The following is a 24,273-nucleotide window of genomic DNA, read 5'->3' as shown; positions in this document are numbered from 1 at the left end:
AGGGGAAAAAAGCAATTTTATGTAATTAAATGTTGAAACAATCATGAGATCTTTTTTTTCTTCACACTTACGAGTGAAATCTGTCATTATAAAAACATTTACAAAAGCCATTCAGAGACTAAACCCTTTGTATCGTGACGATTTGAGATGATATCTTGGCTCTTAAATTTGCCAGTCAAATTCTAGTACTTAATAATCTCATTTTATAGTTGTTTAATTATTTAAAAGGTATCATTGCTTTTCAGGAAATGTTGTATGTAACACTTGCAATTACAACTCATTTAATTCTACAGGTTTTAGCTCAGAAGAAGATGCACCTACGCCCAAACACAGAAAGAAGACGTACATGAACCAGCCCCACCTGCGTTTTGAGATCACCAGCGATGACGGCTTCAGTGTGAAGGCTAACAGCATAGAGGGTAAGAGCTGCTTGTTTACTGTCCCGTGCTCTGAATATGTTAAAAGTACTGAGGAGTAATCTTTTAGGCATGTTGTGTTTGAGAAGAGCAACAAAAAGGAGAAACTTGTCAGCATGTTTGCAGCGTAGTCTCACACCATTTCCTCATCTCTCTCCTCCCTCAGTTGCCTGGCGTGCGGTGATCGACGGCGTCCTCGAAGCTCGAGCGGGCTTCCACCTGAAGCAGCTGCCTCTGGGCGGGATGGGCGGGATGAGCGGGCCGCGGGTGCTCGGCGTCGTCCACGATGCCGTCATCTTCCTGCTGGAGCAACTGCAGGGTGCCGCACACTGCCAACGCCACCGCTTCCGCTTCCACCGCTGTGATTACATCGAGGAAGAGCTTCCCCTCAATCCGAGCGGCTGCGCTCGTACTGAAGTCTACACGCGGTACAGACACTGTTACTTTCTGTCATAACTGCTTTTATTTTGAAGTGTTAATAAGGTTTATTTAAATGTTTTGGCTTAGTTTCTTTGTTCTTGTTTATTGATTGTGATTTAAATACACCTCAAATTAATAATATTTTCTTTCTTCTTCCTCTTTCTATAATCAGGAAAGCAACTTTTGATATGTTCAACTTCCTGGCATCCCAGCACAGAGTGCTTCCTGTCATAGTGGGCCCCTTCGATGAAGAGGAGGATGAATTCCCACTGAAATCTTCCAGGTTTGGGGATTAAATTTGTTACACATGCTTGATCAGAACCTTCAAATTTTAACCCACTGCGCACCACGACAAAGATTTAGCAGATGCCATGTCCATGTTGACGCCACCTTCTCTGTCTCTCTCTGACAGGCGAGCCACCAGCAGTGAGCTTCCCATGGCAATGAGATACAGACACCTGGAAAAAATCTCCAAAGAAGCAGTAGGAGTTTACAGGTAAAAAAACAAAACAATAAGAAAGGCGTGAGATTTTTATTAATGTCCAAAATAATTTGTGTGCTCAAATGTATTTAATTGTCTCCTGTTCTGTAATCCTCTCTTAGATCTGAAATTCACGGTCGCGGCCTTTTCTGCAAAAGGAACATCGAGGCTGGCGAGATGGTGATCGAGTACGCCGGCACAGTCATTCGCTCCGTCCTGACTGATAAGCGGGAGAAATATTATGACGGCAAGGTTAGTAAACATAATACACACTGCTGTACTTAGAAAATCATCATCATAAAGACAGACAGAGTTTCTGCCTACATTAATGTGTGAAGCAGTAATGAAATGGGGTGTAGGTTGGCACAATGAAAGTACTGTAAAGAGGTAATTACAGAATGGAAATACATTAAAGCAACAGTGCGTAACATTTCGGAGACTCTATTAGCAGAAATGGAATATAATATTCATAACTGTTTTCATTAGTGTATAATCACCTGAAACTAAGAATCATTGTGTTTTCATTAGCTTAGAATGAGCCCTTCATATCTACATAGGGAGCGGGTCCTCTTCATGGAGTCCACCATGTTTCTACAGTAGCCCACAACGGACAAACCAAACACTGGCTCTAGAGAGAGCCTTTCACGTTTTTACATTACCTGAAGGCCACCGTAGTTCTCCGACACACTTGTGAAACTGCGGTAACGTGAGCCGCAGAGTGCAAAACCGTGGTACCGCCAGCCGCCGTCTGACTTCTGTTGCTCCTAAAGTAGTGTTATTAACGTAAGGATGGCAAACGCTCCACAAAAATACCACAGTTTTTCACTCGGCGGCGCACGTTACCACAGTCTAGGAAAGGGAGGAGAGAGCGGAGGGTTACTCCGTTGCAATCTGCAACCACGCCACCAGATGCTGCCAAGTCCTACACACTGTACCTTTTAAATGGCTATTGCAGAAAAGATGCCGACCATAAATGGTATCAAAAACAGAATTTGGTTTCATCAAAACCTTGAGGATTATAATTTTAAGATGTAGAATGTACTGGAAATGTGAACTCTGTTGTTTAATCACCCTCCATCAGGGCATCGGCTGTTACATGTTCCGCATCGACGACTTCGACGTGGTGGACGCGACGATGCAAGGCAACGCGGCCCGTTTCATCAACCACTCGTGCGAGCCCAACTGCTACTCCCGCGTCATCAACGTGGACGGACGCAAGCACATCGTCATCTTCGCCCTGAGGAAGATCTACCGCGGCGAAGAACTGACCTACGACTACAAGTTCCCCATCGAGGACGAGAACAGCAAGCTGCACTGCAACTGCTCGACGAGACGCTGCCGCCGCTTCCTGAACTAGTACAACACGCACACACCACGTACTACCAATAGCCATCATGTTTAATGCACTTGAATTCAGGAGGTGGACTTTGATGAACAGATAAAGGCGACTGTTGCGACGTAGCCATAGGAGTGAGGTCGCCGATACACAGACCTGTATCTACTGAAAGTCTTGGCTTTGTTGGAAGCTTAATTTATAGACTGATGGGAGGACGGCGTGCGTTTGCTTATTTCTGTCCTCTGAACTGCTGTGAACAGTCACACAAACCAGATTAGAGCCATATGTCAATGCTTGGGATGAAAACTATTTATGTGATTGCAGACTTGCTGGAGAGGAAGTGCAGTTTGATTATGGATTTTTTGGGGGATTTGTGAACCGTGTTACCATCTCATACAACACGTTCTTTCAGTTTTATATTTTTGAATTAGTCAGTAGCCTCTGCTGGAACTGGGGCCAGACAACAGCCGGGAGGCAACTACTACCAGCTACAAACGGTGCAAACTAAAATAACCTGATTGCAGCTATTACTGTGTAAAGGGGGATCTACTATTATGCTGGCGACTGGAGTGTTTTTGTAAATACAAGGTCACACAGAGAAGGATGAGGAGAATTAATTCAGCACCTTACTTTGACACGACCTTCTCTGGCAGCACTGGCGTCGCAGCAGACGGGACAACTTTGACTCCTCGTGCACATTGTGGTGCAGCTACATTTTAACCTCAGTCTGGATACTACAAGTCTTGTGAGCAGGGACTCGGATATTTTAGGCGCTGGTGACATTTAACCCAAAAGGTAGTTTTAATATAGTCACCCAAACCTTTTTTTCCCCCCCTACATCCATTCAGTCAGTTGAAATTTCCTGTTTTTATTTGTGACGGCAGAGATGCTGCGATCTCCATGCTTTTATCCCGCCATTACAGTCCGTTCTTTATTTGTTGATTTGTGCTGTTTGTGTATTTTAAGGTCTATGAGGGAGCGTTTCCTTGGTGCAGGGTTCAACTGAATAATAGTGATCTTGCTCTGCACAGTCCCTTATAAATCTTTTTGTATTTTTGTATATTTGAACAATAAATGTATATTCAACAAGCTGATGGAAATAAATGTGTTGAGCTTTTAACTATTTGTAAGTGAAGGCTGACTAACGGAACCGAAGCTGTTGCTGAGTAATGACTTAATCTGAGTTGCGTCTGTTTTGAACCCCTCTTCCTCCTGTTTCTGTCTCTCACAGGTGTACTACCTCAAAGGTGTTATGAAGCGAGATTTAATTTAATTACACATTAGGTGAAAAAACAGCTTCCTCGTTTTCCTCATTATTCAATCTTTCTAATCATTCTTGATGGTATGAAAACAAAAAAAAAACATCAATGCTATTTAAACACTGACTTGCTATTATGCCTGCAATTATTTTGAAAGAATAGGTGGCCACCATGTTTTGTGCTCATGTTCCCGTGTGTGCAGCCACGCCCAGCTAACGGATGTAGATAGGATACTGGAGTTAAGGTTGAAAGCTGTGGAAGTATGTTTTGTTTTTCTTAGGATTAATAATTGTCACACAAAGCTCTGTTACTTTATCGGCTCACTATGGATCCTTACCTTGTACATAGTTGTATAAAGAATTTCTAAACCTGTTAAATATTTTTGTACCTACAATTTTTTTTTTTTTTAATTTATGTTCAATAAAAATTTGAAATGTTAAAAATTTGCCTTCCATTTGCCAATGTTTTTACCAATGAGTAAATATTAAATTAACTCAAATTAAAATGTCACTTGTGATTCTTAAGTGAATATGTATAATTGTATTTTTTATGTGTGTAAAAATGTGTGATATCGTTTGTCGGTCCGTTTTCCTGCAACAATAATCTCGTGGTCCCTGTTTGGGAAAGCTGAATATACACAGTGCTCTAACACTCCAGTGTTACTGCTGCCGTTTTGGAAACGTCTTATCGTGTTTTCTATGGATTACTGATAAACCTATTGAATGTTCCTGCAGCCCACTGCTGAGTTGAGACCAGGGACACCTGCCAACTATGAACTGCTATCGTGCATATCGACAGATAAAGAAAGCTACTGTATTTCTGGGCAGATATTCCACTGTAAGAAATGTGACATCTGTTCCATTACACATCACCATCTGAAACCGGGCTGATCCTCGACTGAATAAGCTGTTGATGAATTGAAATTACATAATTGCTGATGACATAACGAGTACTTTTCAATCGGAGTAGGGATGCACCGATATTGAGCCGATACTGACTCAAATAGCTGGATTGGGTATCGTGACACCGGGGCCGATCGATTTAATTCTCTGTTTATATAAATTATATACTAAATTTTGACTAATTTGTCGCTGCATTAAAAAGATTGACACTTAAATTGTATTTCCTGTTAATTTTTAAGATTTTTTTTTACCAAGTTGTTGGTGCACGTTTTATTATTTTAATAATAAATAACAATTCAGTTAATTTATATCTATGTATTTATTTGTTACGTTTTGTTTTACAAAGTTATGAAAACAAAGTTGAGCCTGATGCATAAAGTCACAGTTTCACACACAGTACACACACAGTACACACACAGTAAAGCATACAGCTTGGTATCGGATTAGTAGTCGTAATCGGCCGATACCTGAAGCCTAGTCATCGCTATCGGGACTGAAAAAGTTGGATCGGTGCATCTCTAAATCAGAGGTTCCCTAAGTGGCCTGGGAGTTTTTATCCCTCAGTTTTGACATCACTTAAGGTCTTGTTGTTGCCTTCAGCCATATGGCTCTTTCCCAGAACAGAGTTTTTTACCCTCTGACATTGAGAAACTTGGGAACGTAAAGGGCAGGACAGGTGTACAGTATATAAAGAGTTAACAGGGTGAACTTTATCTAACATTCAGAGGAGAGTCACCATGAAGGCCCTGATATTCCTGGCTTTGCTTGGAGCAGCGTGTAAGAGATTAACCACACTGTTTTTGTCTCTTGTTTTGATATATAACTTTAAATTTACTAGTTTTAAAATAGTTTTAACTTCTACAAACCTTTTTACGTATTTTACTTTTCATCCATGGCAATGTTAAGTGTATATTTCGTATACCTCACATGCTGTTTCAGTTGCTGCAGCTGAGGATGATAAGGTTGTCGGAGGGTACGAGTGTCCCAGACACTCTGTTGCCTACCAGGTGTCTCTGAACGCCGGGTACCACTTCTGTGGTGGATCCCTCATCTCCAGCCAGTGGGTGGTGTCTGCTGCTCACTGCTACAAGTCGTGAGTACAGGAAGTCACTTTTTTGCATTGCAATCAACTTATGTCATATGCCCTGCAAGTCATGAAATCTCCTAATATCAAAGCAAGCAAAGCATTGATCAATAGTGATAGTGCGTCAGTACCTGTACACAGTGGCGGACTCGGGCTGTCTGAGGGGCAGGGACGGAGAAAATGAAGAAGGGCACCTGTTGCACGTAGTGGGGCACCAGTGCACATATGACACTGCATTATGTTTCTGTTTACACAGCTTTGTTGAATACTCCATTCTGATTGGTCAATCACGGCGTTCTACGGTCTGTTATTTCTTTATAGCAGGCCGTTGCTATGTATAACAGACAGTTGCTATGGACGCAGTTCTGATCTCGGACTCTGGCGGAACATTTTTGCGTTAAATTATTGATTTCTTAAGTAAGTAGCCGTGTAATAAGCGGAATAATGTGCAGCTAGCGGGTCCCCCTTGAGTCCACCTGTGCCTATACAGTATGCGGTCAGTACCAGGGTTTAACTTTCATACGTCCTCCAGTCGTATCCAGGTCCGTCTTGGCGAGCACAACATCGCTGTGAATGAGGGCACGGAGCAGTGGATCGATGCGGCAAAGATGATCAGGCACCCGCAGTACAACAGCTACAACCTGGACAACGACATCATGCTGATCAAACTGAGCCGCCCCGCCACCCTCAACAGCAACGTCCAGACCGTGGCCCTGCCCTCTCGCTGCCCTGAGGCCGACGAGAACTGCCTGGTGTCCGGGTGGGGCAACACCTCCGCCAACGGAGGTAAGTCTGGAAGCTGAGAGAGAGAAAGGAGAAAGGTTATGTGTGTGGTCTCAAATGATATTGTAGGATGACTCGTACAGCACTGAGTTATTCATGTTATGCCTCTGCACCTGCGACAGCCGTGGCCGGAGGCATTATGTTTTCGGGTCGCCCGTCCTTCCAGTCCGTTCTTGTGAACGCTATATCTCATGAATGCCTGGAGGGAATTTCTTGGTAAAAGGCATTTGGTACAAACGTCTCAAGGACTCAAGGATGAACTGATTAGATGTTGGCGGTCAGAGGTCAAAGTCACTGTGACTTCACAAAACACGTTTTTGGCCATAACGCAAGAATTCATACGGAAATTCTGACAATTTCACACAAATGTCTATTAGGATAAAATGATGAAGTGATGACATTTTGGACAGACGTGGATGTAAACTGCAACTTGACTGGTTGGTGGAGGCATACACCGCAAACCCAAAATATGTATTCAGTTTACAATGATATTAAATAGATGAAAGCATCAAATGTTCACATTGGAGATGTGGCAGCCACCAAACTCATCACTACATTGCTCATATTATACTCAATACCACATTTCCATGTTATATACGGAGTAAATGTTGTATTTACATAAAGGTAGGTACAGTAACTGAGACTTGCCCTCTCACCCCACAGACAACTACCCTGACAGGCTGCAGTGTCTGAGGCAGCCCATCATCGATGACAGGATCTGCAGGAACGCCTACCCCCACATCTTCACCCAGAACATGGTTTGCTCCGGATTCATGCATGGAGGCGCCAGCAGCTGCCAAGTGAGTTGGACTAAACCACAGTGAACACACAGGGAGTCGGGCGGTGCTTATCTCATCCAGCAGCACAAAGAGTCTGTGACAAAAGCACACACTACTATAGCACTTATTTTCACTGAGAATTGAGTTTGCTTACTCCTTCAATGCAAATGATGCTTTTATCCACTCTGAAATCCTTTAATTAAAAATAGAGATATACATTTTCAGTGTGCCCACTTTTTAAATTACACCACTGCCACTGCTGTGTCTGTATCATTGACTGCAGGAAGATGATGCAACAGTATTGCAATAGACACGTTAACCCTCTGAACGTGTTTCCTCTTCTAGTTTTTATGATCAATGTGATTTTAATGAAACTTAAAGATTAGAGAAAGAATCTGGGTAAAACAATAGTTGTAGGATGCCTAAAATGTAACGCTATATTCATGAAACAGGAGATATACTGTAGTAGATAATTATATTTTTGTGATTAAAAGTCTCTGAAAATCCCCAACTCACCATGAACCACCTGCATGATTATATGTTATAAAGCAAATATCTGTCAACATAGTGATTTTATAATAACACATATAGGTGGTATTAGTATATATTTTTCACCCTCTTCTGATCTCACCCAAAGGTGAAACAGGAGAGGGCAGCAAAACGCTGGTGTTACTCTTTAATACAAACATTTAAAGGGACAGTGTGTAACTTTTAGCGGGATTTTATTGGCAGAAATGGAATAATATTATTAATAAGTATGTTTTCTTTAGTGTATAATCACCTGGAAATAGCATTGTTGTGTTTTTGTTAGCTTAGAACGAGCCGTTTATATCTACACATGGAGCAGGTCCTCTTCATGGAGCCGGCTGCCATGTTGGTTGCAGTCTGTAACCCTTTTCTTCTGCTTGTGCTGCAGGGAGACTCTGGCGGTCCTCTGGTGTGTAACGGTCAGCTGCAGGGCGTCGTGTCCTGGGGTTACGACTGCGCCATGAAGGGACACCCCAGCGTCTACGCCCGTGTGTGTCGCTACAACAGCTGGATCGGCACCACTATGCGCAACAACTAAACACACATCCATACATCCACGTGCAAGCATGACATTACAACACCATACTCAGTGTGCATACTCAGTTTATTTGGAAGTTTATTTGTTTCATTCATATACATCTCAGGAATCACATGTTCAGGCATAATATTCTGGAGAATTGAAGAAATGAATAAAAATATACATCAGCATTCACTGAATTAATTTTTTTCTACATTGAGTTTCACAGTTGTTGTTAAAACAATATTAACATGCTTTGCTTGGTAATACTATATATTTTCTGCATCCATTCTGTGCTGTCACAAGGCCACTGCTGTCTTGAAATCCATAATGAATAAAGGAACAAAAATAAACCTAAAACTTTTGCAAAACATCCACGTATAATATTTAATTTGTACTTATTGTACTATAGACGCATGCATCTCTCTGAAATGCCTTTTGTACTTGGTTACTGTGGGCACTTGAGTGATATGGGAGACAAGCAAACTTGAGTAAATAAGCAGTATAAGGCATAACTGCATTTCACTTGTCTGGATTCTTTGCATGCATTCCTCAGATGGCGCTTTGTAAACTTCGCTGTTTCTTGTTTGCTGAGGCAACCTGAACATACAAAGGAAAAGACAGAGAGAGCAGAGGGGATAGCCATGCAGCCGCATCAAACAGGGAAGCATGTGCACGGGTCATAAAATCATTTAGGGATGGCATAATAATAATAATAATAATAATAATAACTTAATTTGTATAGCACCTTTCATACAAGAAATACAGCTCAAAGTGCTTTACAATAAAGGAAAATAGACATAGAAATAACATTAAAACGGATTGGATGCCATAATTAATGTAAAACAAGATAGAAAATAAAACACTTGATAAAAGAAGATACAAATCAGATGAAATGCAATGCATTACATAAAATAGAAAATACAACCTACTGAATAATAATAATAATATTAAAATAAGTATATTTGCAGCATGCACATATACATCAATAAACACTGCAGCAGCATCAAAAAGGACTTCTTCTACTCTGTTCTTTTCTACATCAGTGGTGGAGATTTTAATTTTGAAGATGAAAACTCAGAAAATGGCAAGACAATAAATATCTAACATAACTACGTAAGTACAAGCATTACAGTAAAGGTTTAGCTTAGTCATGATCATTATGGCAATAAATGACAAAGAACACAAGAGGGAGCCATTCTATTGTGTTTGAATGCACTCATTTCATACATGCATGAGCCAATAAGAACTGCAGCTAATGAAAGTTCAACAACCCACCTGACCAGCGATCCTATCCAGATCTCTCTGGCCCTGAGAGGTAAGTCTCCGTCCACTGGAAACACACGTTAAAATAACACATCACTTATTCAAATCACCATAACAGTCTTAAATATAGCTTTACTCTCTCTCTTTCTCTCTCTGTCTCACCCATTTGGGTCCTTCTCCACCATCTTGAGGCCCTCCAGAGCCTGGAGGACCTTCCTCGCCACATTCCTGGAGCCCACGCTGAAGTGGGCGGGGCACACGCCGTTCCTCTGACGCCCTCCGTAGATCTTGATCATGGAGCCCACGCCGACCCCTCCTCGCAGGTACAGGTGACGAGCGGTGGATGCTGGTGAGACAAAGGTCAAACAGTACACATGTTGCAATATGTCCTTGATTTATCATCTGAAACGCTCTTGACTTGTTCACCCGAAAGACATGAAATCAAACATTCCAACTTATCAAATGTGTGACATATTCTCTGAAGTCAATATGTTTAAGTAGATAACATACACAACAGCTGAGAGAGAGGATTGTGTGCATAATGCTTTTATTGTATATGTTGTACCAGCTATGGAAAATCTACTCATGAAAGGACTGACAAATATTACACAAGTGTTTTGTGTATAATCATATATCACATGGATTCCTCAAATAGGGTCCAGAGACCAGCAGTACTTGAGATGATTAACAGGCTACACGTCGAGCAAAACGTAAATCTATAGTATTTCACTAATTAATTATTTCACTGCTTTGGTGTTGGTAACGTCACTGTACATCTCACAATACAGAGCTATTTAATTTAGTGTAAAATCATACTTAAAGGTACAGTGTGTAGGATTTGGCGACATCTAGTGGTGTGGTTGCAGATTGCAACCAACTGAGTACCCCTCTGCTCACTCCTCCCTTTCCTAGACTGTGGTAACATGAACCGGCAAGTGCAAAACTGTGGTAAAGCTGTTTGCCATCCTTACCATAATAACACCACTTTAGGAGCAACGGAAGTCAGACGGCGACTGGCGTTACTAGGTTTTGCACTCTGCGGCTCACGTTACCGCAGTTTCACAAATGTGTCAGAGAACTACGGTGGCCTTCAGGTAAAAAAAAAAAAAAAACGTGAAAGGCTCTCTCTAGAGCTAGTGTTTGGTTTGTCCGTTCTGGGCTACTGTAGAAACATGGCGAACTCCGTGAAGAGGACCTGCTCTCTTTCTTAGTTTCAGGTGATTATACACTAATGAAAGCATGGTTATGAATATTATATTTAATTTCTGCTAATAAATCCCCCGAAATGTTACACACTGTTCCTTTGAGAAACAGTTCTATATGAGATCTTTGACAGGTAAAGGTTTGAGAACCACTGGTATAGTCCATAAATATCCTTTATTATTACTGACACAAAGGAAATACTGAAAAACATTTCATTTCACTAAGGTACGGCTGTAACTAATGAATATTGTCATTGTCGCTTAATAAAGCAATTATTTATTTGGTTAACTGTTTAGTCAATAAAATGAAAGGAAAGACACATGATGTTGTCATCCAATTGCTTATTGTGTCTGAGCCACTGTTAAAGTAACAGTTTGAGATAAAGAAAAGCTGCTAACCCTAAAATTAGAGAAGCTGGAATCTACAGATTTGTCACATTTATATTTGGTTAATTGCTTAAGAAGAATAATCAATTAATCTACTAATCATGTCAGCTGTTGCAGATGAATTGATGCATAGGAAACACTTCCAGTGTAACCAACCTGCTCTGGTGTAAAACCAGTTGTCATCGCAGGGAGCCAGCTCCTTGTGCCTGGCGAGCTTCACAGTGTCAACCCATTCTGGGACTTTCAGTTTGCCAGACCTGAAAAATCAATTATCAGTTCATGTGATGAATCAACAACATAAGGTGCAGGAAAATGGGATTCATTTAACACATTATGTTTTATGTCATTTTGTATTTATTACTGTGTGTGTGCCAGTAGGCTACATAGCCATAGTCATGTGCTGTTTCTCGCGGTTAGCATAACTGTTTGCCCTAATTATCTTGTTTAACTCTGATTATCGGCGTGTTGTGTTTACTGCCACTGAAGAGGAACAAATCTTGTCCATGTACAACGCTGTCTCTCCGCCACAGCTTGTGAAGGCATGCTAGCTTTCTGGGAAGTAATGTCAGCGCAAGGGGAAATCTCCAGGTCTGAAGAGTGAAGCCAACAGTGCAAGTGTCTTAAACCTGCATTCTTTCTAATAGCCAGCAGGGGGCGACTCCTCTGGTTGCAAAAGGAAGTCCGATTGTGTAGAAGCATCATGCGCTGTAGAACTGTAGGCTACATCGAAGAGGATGACACCCTTAAGAAAAGGAAAATTATTACAAGTACAGAACTATCTGCAGTAAAATGTAATTAAATTGACCAGTTTCTCTGATCATGAGAAACAATTGTGATCAGCTGTGACTCCATACATTTGGTCCCATGCTCTCACATCGAAGGAAAAATGACTATGAGGAAGATTTTTAAATGTTACAGCCAAATTTCTAATTTGTGTTTGGTAAAATCTAATGTCTTCAATATTTGCTCTATAAAAGTATTCTGAATCCTCATACTGATGTCGTACTTCAAGACTAGTTAGTCATGTTTCAGATACTGTTGCACCATGTTGGGTTAGGGTTCGTTTCTGTTAAAAAATGCTTTAAATGTACACTTCTTCAACATCTGATATACGTCAATTATGGCATGGGCGGAGCAATATGACGATATTTATCATCAAGACGATATAAAAATGTCTATCGTAGGCCTATATTTATTTCTTTTTCTCTATAATTTCAAACTGTTCAGTTCCTAAAATGAGAAAACACTCAGTACTTTATATTTGTCAAGTATTTAATTCACAAAGGGGTATACAAAAATAAGCTTTACCATTTGGTTATTATTATAGACTATTTATTTATTTAATGAATTACCAGAAAACATGCTATATTATGATATATATTGTTATCGAGATATGAAATGACCAATATCGCGATAGACGATTTTGGCCACATTGCCAAGCCCTTAACATCTTACCTGCGTTGTTACAAGTATGATAAAAAAAATATGTGTGCTAAATATATGTGCTATATAATTCATATAATGAGTTTGGTGGCCTTACTGTACCCTACATTGTGGTATGCTTTTACATCACATTAAACTATCAGATTTTCTGTGCTATCTATCGAAACTAACAGTGTCTCTACAGTGCATTTATTTTATTTTATTTTTTAATTATATTTGTATTGACACTATTGGCAACAAACATACATGACATAATTTACAGATCCTGTATACATACACCACCCAACCATGTCTGTCTAAAGTGCCGTATTTTAAGATTTGTTATACACATAAAAACAAACATTGAAAACAATGGTATGAACAAATAGGGAGTGATCTTTTCATTATCATACAATCAGAGATTTGTAAAATAAAATCTGGCCTGTGGGGGTGTTACATAGTTGACCCAGTTGTCCCAGCGTGACACAAATAATTCCAGTTTATGGTTAACATATGCTGTTATCCTCTCCATTTTGTAAATGTCCATTGTGATGTCCATCCATGTATTCAGAGTTGGGCTCTCCTGTGATAACCACTTCCTCGTAAGAGCCTTTTTTACCAGCTACCAGAAATATATTTAATAAATATTTGTCTTTTTTCAACCATTCTTGAGGCATAAGTCCAAAACATAAAGTCTTGCTCTACAGTGCATTGCTAAACCTTCCCTGTAAATAAAAACTAAAAATAATATGTCACATGAAATCAATAACCACAGCTTTAAATACATAAAAATACAATGTATTTTCTCATTACATTAAAGGTGAACTGCTATGTTAGAGCCTTGATGTTGTTACTACATAGGCCCTATACACCATCAGCCTGTTTGATTGACAGTTGGACATCAGCCAGTCATCTAACTAGTTCAGACATGTCCCTGAGTTTTACTCACTTTTTGAGGAAAGCTGACAGAGCCCTCACAAACTCCTGCTGGTTGACATCCTTCACCGTGACACTGGGCATCTAAAAAAAGGCACATTGGAAACAAGAGGTGAGTTTAAATATTACATTTTAAATCAGTCACATAGTGGCTTTAATTAGGAGCCCAAATGCACCACCCCTTTGCAGCAGCATGCAGCAGCAGCAGGAACTCTTTGCTAACGTTAGCAACGCATGCATCTCTCATAATATCTAGTAATAACAAATATCTTACTTTGCATATACCCTGCAAAGCTGACAGCCAGGTTGGTCGAGTTCAGGGTGGAGTTTAGTCCCAGTTTAGCCGACAGCAGCAGCTAATGCGGTGGAAGGATGCTGATGCTGAGGAGAGAGGGAGGGATGCTGCCCTCATTTGGAGAGAGGATGGAGAGGATGATACTGTAGCCTGAATTAACCTCACCAGCAGCTTGAAATTCCTGCTTAACTCTGCCTCAAAGTAACCCACACACCAAGGGTAGTATTCTCCATGCATATTTTTTTAACAGTATGCCTTGTGTATGTGTCAAATTGATGGTTAAATGATGTTAAAAACGACTCTTGATGATGCTGGGTGTGTGAGCTTGAGCTGTTCCCAGTGAGTCCCAGCAGAGGGTGGTGTTGTGTTGTGTTGTTGCACCCATTTTAACATCTCTGGCCCATTTCTCTTCTTTTTTTTTTACCAGACTGAAAGGCTTTTTCAAGACGTGTGCTGCAGTCAGCTGGCGAGGAGAAAGCAACTCATTGAGGAAGACATCACAAGTGGATGGTTAGTAAGCTTTTCTTATACATATATACAAAGTGGGAGCATTTACTGCCTGCATATACAGCCATCATCTTTTATTATAATACTTTTATATGCTGCATTGAGAAGAGAGAGAGAGAGAGAGAGAGAGAGAGAGAGAGAGAGAGAGAGAGAGAGAGAGAGAGAGATTCTGAACTTAATGTAAATGATGATACATTTTTAAAGGATGACCATGAGATAGCGCTTTTCATTCAATATAATTGATGTCTTTCATCATTGATGGCTGTGTGCTGCCAATGGCACACCATTTTTTTAGATTCAGGCTGGTGTTGAGGCCTCTGATTTCCAAGGTGATTGCTGCTCTTGGAAAACAAAGCAGTACGCAGTGACTACTATGGGTATTTTTATAAATAAAAGATCTAATTCCTGGTACAAATGTATAGTTATGTCTAAAGACGGTATACAGAGAAAGCTTCCCTAAGAAAGGTGACAAGGCTTTCAGCAAATTTCTCTCTTGATCTCCATGACCTGCCCTCTTTCTCCTCTTTTCTCACCCTTTTGCCTTAATCCCTGACATTATATTAGAAAAAGTAATTAAAGGATCTCAAAGCGTCATTCATGCCACCCTCTGTAGACCTGCACCAGTATCTGCAGGCAAACTGAACTGCATTGACATTCAGCATAACTTTAAAATACATTTTTACAGGAGCTGCAAATTCAAAACTTCTCAAGTTCACATTATGTAAGTTTTACATTCAGTGTACAAAATGTAAAAAATAATGGCAAATGCCAATAACCAGGTAACGGAGATCAAGGTTTTGTCACTTATTCGGACATGAAGCCAATAAAACTGCAGAGTAGTCGTTCTGTAGTGATGTGAAATGCAGGAAATAAGCATTTTTTAAATTGTGATCAGCAAATGTTAACTTGATAATTGAATTAATTTATCTGAATTATAAGGTTTTCATTTCTGTGGATGTGCTAATCAATTAAACCTGCAGTAGGCAGAACGTTTTTGGCATCATTCGGCAAGAAATCCATACTAACCTTTCAGCATATTGTAATTCAAATGTTCTGAGAGATAACTAGACTTCTGCACCTCCTCATGGCTCTGTTTTCAGGATTTAAAAAATCTAGCCCGTGACGGGAGACTTTGATCAATCACAGGTCATTTCAGAGAGAGAGAGAGAGTTCCTATTGGCTGTGCTCAGGCTGGTGGGCGGTGCTTGGTATTTCCTCAACTGATCTCAACATGACTGCCAGGTCACAAACTTTCTCATTTTACAGCTAAACAGTGCACTACAAGATGTTTCCGAAAACATTTGAGGCGAGAAATAGACATTACAGTAACAGAATATTGATTCATATTTGATCAGCGCTGCCTAGTTTGACCGTTTGGTCGGAGTTTACGAGTGATTGACAGCTGCTCAGAGACGGCAAGGCTCCAGATCAGCTCTAATTGGTTGTTTTCCTCCGGTCTGTGAAATCTTGCAGATGCCGTTAGGAGCACCGGAGGACACAGAGGCACATGATTTTTTTTCAGATTACCTGTCTCATGCACTACTGTCAGGATATCGTGACAGTTTTATAGAAATAACTTTTTTTAAATCATATTTGCTCCACTTCTACCCACTGCTGCTTTAATCTATTATTTTCTTAGCATTGGATAATACAAACAATTATCTATAAATACGATGTGAGCCGAGTCTGATGTGTGCATGTCACGATTAGAGGCTTGCACTGAAGATTAAAATGCATGTTACAGGAAGATGTGTTTAGTTAATTAATTGATTAGTCAGTTGACAAAAAGTACAACCGATTCATTGTGTAAGTTTTGAAAAGGTAAAAATGGTAAAAATACCAAATTTAGCTCGTAACAGCTTCTTAAATGTGAAGATTTGCTCATTTCATTGTAAATTGAATCCCTTTAGGGTTTTGATTCTGAATTCAAAAACATAAGCGCGTTGAAGGCATCACTTTTTGGCTCTGCTAGCTCGAGATAAGACTCTTTCATTATTTGTGACATTTTTTGACTGAGTGATTAATCAAGAAAATTATAATCCTTGCAGCACTAATTATATTGTGTGTCTCCAAAGCATTGCTTCATTTAGTCGTAGTTTGTTATACGTGTAGTTTGATACTATAAAACTGCTGAATATACAGAAAAAACCTGCCGTTTTTAATTATTTCTTTCCTTGACCCCAAAAAGTAATGTATTCCTTTTCTGGTGTATGTAGGCTAACATGATATGCGGATTACCACCAGCGTGTGAAACACTGCATCAAAAGCCAATGTGAGTTTACAAATGTGCAGACATGTTCATACACACACACACAAACACACACACACACACACACAGAGCAGCCCTGTGCTCTCTATGTCAGCCCGTCTAAGCTTCTTCCCCTCCCCCCCTCTCAACATCTCTCTCCCCTTTTTTGTCCCCCTCGCCCTCTCCTTTTTCCCTCCCGCTCGCTCTCTCCTGCCTGCTAGCACTATTTCAAGCCTCTGCCTAGGAGAGAGAGAGAGAGAGAGAGAGAGAGAGAGAGGCAGAGACACACAGATGCGCAGTTAGAGAGAGACACAGAGAGAGAGAGAGAGGGAGAGAGGGGAGGGGAAAGCAAACAGGATTTAGAGTTCAAGTGCACGTGCAGAAAATAGGCTGAATAGAGGAGAGTCGGAGCAGAAAGGAAACCAGGAAAAGGAACGGCAGGGGCGGGAGACAAAGCACACAGTAGCTCTTTCTCTTCCTCTTTCTTCCTCTCTGTTTTCTCCTAACAGAAAGAGAAGGTATTAGCCACGGCACAGAGGGGGGAAAAAATTAAAAAAGCACAAAATTCGAATAGCGTGAACGTAAAAAAGACAAAAAAAAAATGTATTCCTATTCCTGCCCCCTCCTCTTTCCTCTCCCCACCGACACACTCCTCCTCCATCCCTCCCTCTTGGATATTTCTCCATGAACCCCCAGTCTCTCTCTCTCTTTCTCTCTCTTTCTGTCTTCTCGCTGGCTCTCCTTTCTCTCTCCTCCCACCTCTTCACACACACACACACACACACACACACACACACACACACACACACACACACACACACACACACCCCGGAGTCCTTCCCACTCCTTCCCCTCACGCGCGCTTACTTTCACTGGAGACCAACCGCAACGAGCTCAGTTTTATTCCTTCTTTTTCTTTTGCTTGCCATTCTTTGCTTATGGTTATGCCCTCCTGTACGGAGGCAACATCACCCCTACTATGCGTGGCGCCCCCTGAAAAACGCAGGCCGTGGATTGTCCCTTCGTTGGACAGAATGCCACAAACCAGCTTGTCCTTTCCTGTTAACAGTTTTTTTTCTATTCCTTACAGTTTTTGTCAGACTTCTTCTGTTCAGAAACCTTTTTTTCTTTTAAATCGTATATCTGTATTCTGAAGCGGGAGCAGAGGGTTGAAGAAAAAGGAAAAAAAGAGTGTCCGATGAATGGACAGATGAAGGGGACAGAGGCAAAGAATGAGGGGAAAATGGAGAGCATGGTCTGCGGGAGAAAGCGAGAAAGACAGAGAAAGAGAGAGAGAGGTAGGAGAAAGAGTACCGGCACAGGCAAGAAAAAACAGGAGGGGGAAGAGAGGAGCAGGGGGACCAGTAGGGGATAGACTTAGGAAGGAGGGACGGCTGGATAGGAATTGGCAAAATCGCGGGAAAAAGGAGAAAAAACAAAACTCCAGAATGAGAAGAAACTGGACTTCTCGCCAAACTCAGGCTCGCACTCTGTGGTCGCCTTTGATTTTTGTTTTTTGACATGATTTTTCATCACTTCTCCGGTCACCCTCTCATTCATCTGTGAGTATACTGTATGTCCTTTTCCTTTTCCCATACATGCATCCTCTTTGCCTTTCCTTTTTTATCTTGAAACCATTCTCCTCTCCCCCTCTGCCTTGCCTTCACTTCATTTTTCAACTCTTTTTTTTTTCCTTCTTGTTTGAGAAATGTGTTCCCTAGGTTGCTAATCCCCCCATCCTGTTCGTCTATCCCATCTCGCGCTCCACCTCTCTCCCTCTTTCACTATCTTTCCTCCTTCAGCTCCTCTTTATCGTGGGTTATCGCTGTTCTCTTTGCCTCTCCTTGAAGGATTACCTCTGCTCACATTTAGATGAGGGCTTTGGGAAGGGATCACTGATTGCACCCAGTTTCAGGGGGCCCATGCATGGGAGGCAAACACATGAAAGGTGTGTGCATTTCTGTGTGTATCTATCTGTATTAGTCATGTGTATCTGTGCATGTGTGTGTTAGTATGCCGGGGTGTGATTTAGAGTTAACAGAGCCCGGCAGTGGCGTACGGTCACTCCTGCATACGCATGCGTACATTCACGTTTCATGTTTCATATGAAATGATTGTGCGATGATGGTGTTTGTTATAAAACGCACTGAGATTCAAGGTAATGAGGCGAAACAGAGAGGTGAAAATACTCGTAAGTACTGCGGGATTTCTTCTTTTTCTTCTCTCACTGCATATTTCACTCCTCCCATGCTTCTCTCCTTTTTCTATCCCATCTTCCATCCGTTCATCCGGGTATCCCCAATCTATCTGTTGGTCCGCCTGTAAAGACAAAAACCCACAGTCCAAGATGTGGTTCGGTACCAACAATAGATAAGGGTGGATTTATTCCAGGGCGTAAACTAAGTAACACACTGGTGTTCTTTTCAACAAGTTTTTTTTTCATTTTAATAACCTGCGCATTTGGGCGAGATTACTTTTGTTTGATGTGGGGAAGTTACAGGTAAAGACGGAGCCTTTGGTGCAAATTACTGCACGTCTGCATCCCTGCTAGGTAAAGATGTCGACAGTAGTGGGTTATTGTATATAGGTACAGTGGGCCTGAACAGTAGACAGAGGCATACGATATATATTACAAGTCTGACATCGTCCATTTGCAGTCCATCTGCAGTCCATCTGCTGTAACCTCCATCGATATACCCTTTTCTCCCGCGGTATCAGCATCAGATATCTCCTGGCATCTCTTTCCTTTCCCTTTTTTCCTCTCCTGTGTTATATATCTGCCTGTTCTGTTTTTTTTTATTTACATAGCCTCCTGTTATCTCTGCCCACATTTACTCTATTACTTGCCACAGTTGTTATCTGAATCCAAGATTGTCCACTGGTATCGTTCCGAGGGGAGTGTGTGTGTGTGTGTGTTCCTCCCCCGACAACGTTTTTTTATTAGCGTGAGTGTGTGTTACTTTAAAACGATAAGTGCTGAAACACCCTTTGATTGTTTGTGCTTGTTCCTGTCATTTTTGTGTGGTTTAAAATCTTTGAATTGAATGAAGCCAGGTTATTGAAGTTATGCGAGGACATGGTCGTCAAAAAAAGTTTGGATTAAAAACAGCGCAGTCATTTTCAAAAATAAATACTGCAGATAAAAAAAAAAGCTAATTGTATAGTCGAGGCTGTTAGATAACAGTCACTGGCCTAGTTTTCTAAAAATATTCAGTGTCTAAATGTGTGCTAAATGAATTCATATGCAATGATGTGATTAATACACAATGATATGACATTTATGGGCAGACAGCATCACTGCATTCTGTGATAAGCCAAGGCGGGGGGACGCTTTTGTTTAGTGGCGTCGCAGGCTCGACCTTTCCGTGACCTCCACTGTAGCTCTCAAGAAAAATGAAGGGAAAAGTCTTTAATGTCGACATTTTGCGGAAAACCAAACGTCTACGATTTTCGTCTAAAGACGCTAGAAGGTTAGGAGAGATAGTTGCCCCCCCCCCCAGAGCCATCAACTTGATCGTAGTTGTTTTCAAATTTGACTTTTACGTTGCCAAACCTGCGGGGCAGTATAGTGGGACCCCCAGGTTATGAAATATTACTCAGACAGACCTGGTGTTATGTAATCTTACATAACTGAGGCGGCAGCTCAGCGGGGTCGTGATCAGAGGCTCTGGAGGAGAAGCTATATGGGTCTGCTTATGGTATGAACTCACTGGCAGGGTCAACACACTCTGGGCCTTAAAGGGGAAGAGGCCCCGGCTACATAAAGATACTGCAGTATTCACACATATGGACTTAAGTGCCTGACACCTAAAGGCTGAGGAAATAGAATAACTTCACCTATAGTAGGAACAGTTTGCTGCAGGCTGTCTGCCTCAGTTATGTACATCTCTGTGCAAATTGACAAAACTCATGCTGTTTAAGCTAAATACTTCTATGTCCTAAATGTACTTTAAATCATCTCTGAATTCATCGTCTAATTCGATCATTGGTTTGCTTAAAAAATGTGCATACTTTTAAAGTTACCCTTCCCAAAACTAGCGTATATCTGACTGCATAATATTTGTAACTTCACGCAGTATATTCACGGTCTACAGTCCACAGCCATGACCCATGATTCTCTATGAAGCAGCTCTCTGTGAATCTCATGTGTTCCTCATTCATAATTGATGACATTCAACCGCAGCATACATTAATGGATCGAACAGACCTCAGGAATTCCCATGCAAGCTGTCATTGTGTGTAGCAGGTTTTGAATTTGTGCTGCTGAATTTGTGTTTTCCCAGCTGGAAACAGGCCCGGAGTGAAATACGAATAGTGCAACGAAATGCCTGCAACAATCAGAAGTTTTGTATTAAATGGATGATTAAAAAGATCTTGACATATGGTTAAATATACATTAAGAGTAACATGTGAAGAACGGGGCTGGATTCAGGCTAGCTAAGAGACAAATAATCCAGTATCCGTTCATAAATCCTACCAAATAAATCCTATTTTACCTACAATAAAGGTAAAGTCAAAGTCATTACAATGCAAGTAATGTATATGTATGTCTGTTTTTCAGGTTGAGCCTCTGAGACAACCTGAGCTTTTTCATTGAAGACGTGATTTTTATCAGGTAAGGAAAGATTTACTGTACATTTATTTAATTCAAAAAGGGTCCAGAGATGTTTATCCCCAAAGTCTATGTATAGGTTTGTTTAAAAATCAAGTGCTTTACTGACTAGACTTTTGCTTAATGGCGCTCAGCAGTCAGGAACACTTGGTCAGCCATTTTAGTCTGTGGCCCGATCGAAACGTCGATGCACCATCAGAATAATTGAATTACTCTTCCCTGAGTCATTCTGTCGTGATTAACCTCACAGATATGTGCTAACTGTGGGCCGATGTGAAACGCAGCTAGCAGACAGTCTTTCATTTTGCTGGCACGCCTTATTTGAGTCAGTTTGGTGCAACACTGCCGGCTGTGACTTATCATAGTAAGCAACAAGTGGAAGGGTCATCTGTTGGTCACGTCCCGATTATCAGATGTTGCTGAAAAGTGAGAGAGTGCGGGGTATAAAGAGCGGCCTGTGGTCTAGCCGAGAAGCTAGCTTTGGAGATGCCTCACATTACATTTTTGTCTTTGTGCTGATGTCACCCCCATGCCCCCGGTCCAGCAGCAGGAGAATAAGAGCTACATTCTGCCTCTGCGACACAATAGAGCCCTTCTTGCCCTGATATTTTCACAATGTGTTTTCGCAGGGCCCTGTGCACACACAGACCGTTGATTCAGAGCTAGTTGAGCTCTACCTGATATTTCCATTCTTGTTGAAGGTGTTTGCTCAGAGATTTTACGCAGTTTGCTTCCACTGTCAGAAAAGAGCTTTGTAAATACACTGCAGGTCATTTATTCAATTCATTTCGCAGCACCCACTCAACAAATGGGAAATGTTAATGCTGCTTCATCAGCTGCGTAGGGTCGGTAGCATGTGTGTATTTGAGATTGTTCGTGATATTTTTTCATGGATCAGTGACAGAGAAGCCATGTAAGCCACTGCGGTACAGTATGGTGGGGTGGCATGGGTTAACGTCTGAGGACCGGAGGAATGTGTCCGGGTCGACAGAGAGAATTCCTCAGTCTTGCGCGACTAGGTCACTGCACTGACGAGAGTCTGCCACCTATTTTAGCATGCGCATTGCCCTCTATCTTTTTCTAATTCTGCCTGCCTCTCTCTCTCTCTCTCTCTCTCTCTCTCTCCTCTCCTCTCCCTCTCTCTCTCTCCTCTCCTCTCCCTCTGTCTGGCTCCAAGTCTGTCCTCCTTTTTTCCCCTTCCTCTCTCTCCCTTTACATAATTTCATCTTGCTGCTCGCTCTTTGTTTGTCTCTGTCTCCATCGTGTCTCTTTTAGTTAATCTGTCCGTCCTTCCGTCACGCCGTCTATTTCGCTGTCCTACTTTGCCGCATGTTTTTCCCCCACTCTTGGTTCCGTCTTTTATTTTTCCCCCATGCACTTTTTGCTTGTGTTTTTCCATCTTCAAATATTCATGCCTTAGGTATTTATACTCCAAACGTCATTATTCCGTCTTTGTGGTTTATCCATTCTCCAACCCTTCGCCTTCCTATCTTTATTATGCCTCCATTTTTGGCCATAATTCAAGAATTCATATGGTAATTATGACAATTTTACACTAATGTCTGAATGGATAAAATGATGAAGTGATGCCATTTTGGACAGACGTGGATGTAAACTGCAATTTGACTAGTTGGCGGAGGCATACTACCGTGAGGCGGTAATTCTAGTTTTGCATCAAGATCAAGTCTGTCTCTCCCTGTTTCTCTTTTTCTGTGGCACATTGAGTTCACTGCTGCAGGTGCTTTCAAGAAGACATGGTGGGAGTGCAGGGGAGTGAGACAAAAAAGACATTCTCTATATTCTTGTGTATATGACACTGGCATGCTTGTTATTAATGCAGTGCTGTACTATGCATATGGTGCCTGGTGGTGCTGGTCATGTATGATTTATACGGTGAGTTCCCACACACAGGCGAGGGCTTTCATACCAGCTATCCGTATTCATGAGTGAAGGAGTCTCACCTCTTCATTGACTGACAGCGGGGGTGACAGACAGACCCCCAGGTACAGGAGTGTTTCCGCTGATGGCAGATGTGGCGATTTGCCACAGTCTGAACCTCGCACACATGCTCACTGAATGAAAGCACGTTCCTCCCATTTACACAGATGTAGGCTGCGCAAAGTCTTAGCCTATACCTCATGCAGAGGGATATCGGCAGCCACATCTGGAGATTCTCTTGTCTGTCTGTACTCTGCATCCACCTACATATGAATTACTTGCGGAATACCTGGCTCAAATCTTGCATGATTTATTGTTTCACTTAACTGGGATGAGAGATGTTTGTGGTTTGCTAGGATATTATAACAAAGGTGAGAAATAAAAAAAACAAAAACAGAATTAAAGGTAATTTTAGCACACTTTTCTGTGATTGACAACATGCCACACCATCGAAACTACTTCTTTCTTTTTCTGAACTATTCTATCATGCTAGATTGACTGTTCTGTCATCCCCATCTTGTAGTCCATTTAGGTCAAAACTAGCCATTTGAATTCCAGTAATGTACAAGATGCTCCGCTTCGTGTCGGGGTCCTGCATCTTCTTGTCAGCGTTTATTTCGTAGCAATGATCCGCTCGCTGAACAAGCGAAGAATAGTCTTCCCGAGTCTGAGATCGGAACTGCGTCCGTAGCAACGGTCTGTTATACATAGCAAAGGTCTGCTATAAAGAAATAACAGACCATAGAATGTCGTAAATGACAAATCAGAATAAACAATATTAAAAGATACAAGTGATGATTCATGAATTGTTTAAGTAATCTTTTAAGCAAAAAAATTCACTGGTTCCAGCCTTTTAATCGTGAATATTTGCTGGTTTTCTTAGTCTTCTTTGCAATCTAAAGATGTCAACTTGGGCTTTGGGAAAATGTGATTTTTCACTATTTCTAAACATTTT

At 41.3% G+C, this 24,273-nt stretch overlaps 3 protein-coding genes and 1 long non-coding RNA gene across 6 annotated transcripts in view; 3 read left to right on the top strand and 1 right to left on the bottom strand.

The window, feature by feature from the left end:
- The window catches only part of kmt2ba (lysine (K)-specific methyltransferase 2Ba), a 34,380-nt gene extending 30,025 nt beyond the window's left edge, over positions 1-4,355 (top strand). For both annotated transcript variants that reach the window (XM_074614561.1, XM_074614560.1), the window contains exons 31-36: positions 294-419; positions 583-844; positions 1,009-1,119; positions 1,249-1,332; positions 1,440-1,569; positions 2,399-4,355. In XM_074614561.1, the coding sequence (XP_074470662.1) occupies positions 294-419; positions 583-844; positions 1,009-1,119; positions 1,249-1,332; positions 1,440-1,569; positions 2,399-2,674 (989 nt within the window). In that variant the 3' untranslated portion in view covers positions 2,675-4,355. The remainder of the gene's footprint in view (positions 1-293; positions 420-582; positions 845-1,008; positions 1,120-1,248; positions 1,333-1,439; positions 1,570-2,398) is intronic.
- A 910-nt stretch (positions 4,356-5,265) lies between these two features.
- LOC141753922 (trypsin-like) lies at positions 5,266-8,551 on the top strand. Its single transcript, XM_074612602.1, has 5 exons — positions 5,266-5,591; positions 5,754-5,907; positions 6,431-6,684; positions 7,345-7,481; positions 8,377-8,551. The coding sequence occupies exons 1-5, from the start codon at positions 5,552-5,554 to the stop codon at positions 8,524-8,526; spliced, it is 735 nt and encodes a 244-aa protein (XP_074468703.1). The 5' UTR covers positions 5,266-5,551; the 3' UTR covers positions 8,527-8,551.
- Positions 8,552-8,636: 85 nt separating this feature from the next.
- On the bottom strand, positions 8,637-14,368 carry LOC141753923 (small ribosomal subunit protein eS19). The gene is made up of 6 exons (XM_074612603.1): positions 13,993-14,368; positions 13,732-13,802; positions 11,517-11,617; positions 9,934-10,117; positions 9,784-9,838; positions 8,637-9,105 (listed from the first exon to the last, which is right to left on the bottom strand). The coding sequence occupies exons 2-6, from the start codon at positions 13,800-13,802 to the stop codon at positions 9,058-9,060; spliced, it is 459 nt and encodes a 152-aa protein (XP_074468704.1). The 5' UTR covers positions 13,993-14,368; the 3' UTR covers positions 8,637-9,057.
- Positions 14,369-14,444: 76 nt separating this feature from the next.
- The window catches only part of LOC141753921 (uncharacterized), a 31,021-nt gene continuing 21,192 nt past the window's right edge, over positions 14,445-24,273 (top strand). The window contains exons 1-2 of one of the 2 annotated variants that reach the window (XR_012590543.1): positions 14,445-14,523; positions 21,330-21,383. This is a non-coding gene — a long non-coding RNA (uncharacterized LOC141753921). Of the gene's footprint in view, positions 14,524-17,572; positions 18,331-21,329; positions 21,384-24,273 lie in introns of those variants that run through there. The other variant, XR_012590542.1, reaches the window with a different exon arrangement.

Source organism: Sebastes fasciatus, chromosome 17, assembly GCF_043250625.1.
Source record: "Sebastes fasciatus isolate fSebFas1 chromosome 17, fSebFas1.pri, whole genome shotgun sequence".
In the NCBI taxonomy this organism is placed as follows: domain Eukaryota; kingdom Metazoa; phylum Chordata; class Actinopteri; order Perciformes; family Sebastidae; genus Sebastes; species Sebastes fasciatus.
The sequence above is the reverse complement of the archived record's forward strand: the minus strand, read 5'-3'. Positions and strand labels throughout refer to the sequence as shown.

Excerpts from the sequence above, each read along its gene's own strand:
- LOC141753922 (XM_074612602.1), top strand. The coding sequence starts at position 5,552 with ATGAAGGCCCTGATATTCCTGGCTTTGCTTGGAGCAGCGT. Across the intron at positions 6,685-7,344 it reads CAACACCTCCGCCAACGGAG|ACAACTACCCTGACAGGCTG; the intron begins GTAAGTCTGGAA and ends CTCACCCCACAG. Across the intron at positions 7,482-8,376 it reads GAGGCGCCAGCAGCTGCCAA|GGAGACTCTGGCGGTCCTCT; the intron begins GTGAGTTGGACT and ends CTTGTGCTGCAG.
- LOC141753923 (XM_074612603.1), bottom strand. The coding sequence starts at position 13,802 with ATGCCCAGTGTCACGGTGAAGGATGTCAACCAGCAGGAGTTTGTGAGG. Across the intron at positions 10,118-11,516 it reads CTGGTTTTACACCAGAGCAG|CATCCACCGCTCGTCACCTG; the intron begins GTTGGTTACACT and ends TTGTCTCACCAG. Across the intron at positions 9,839-9,933 it reads GTGGAGAAGGACCCAAATGG|TGGACGGAGACTTACCTCTC; the intron begins GTGAGACAGAGA and ends GTGTGTTTCCAG.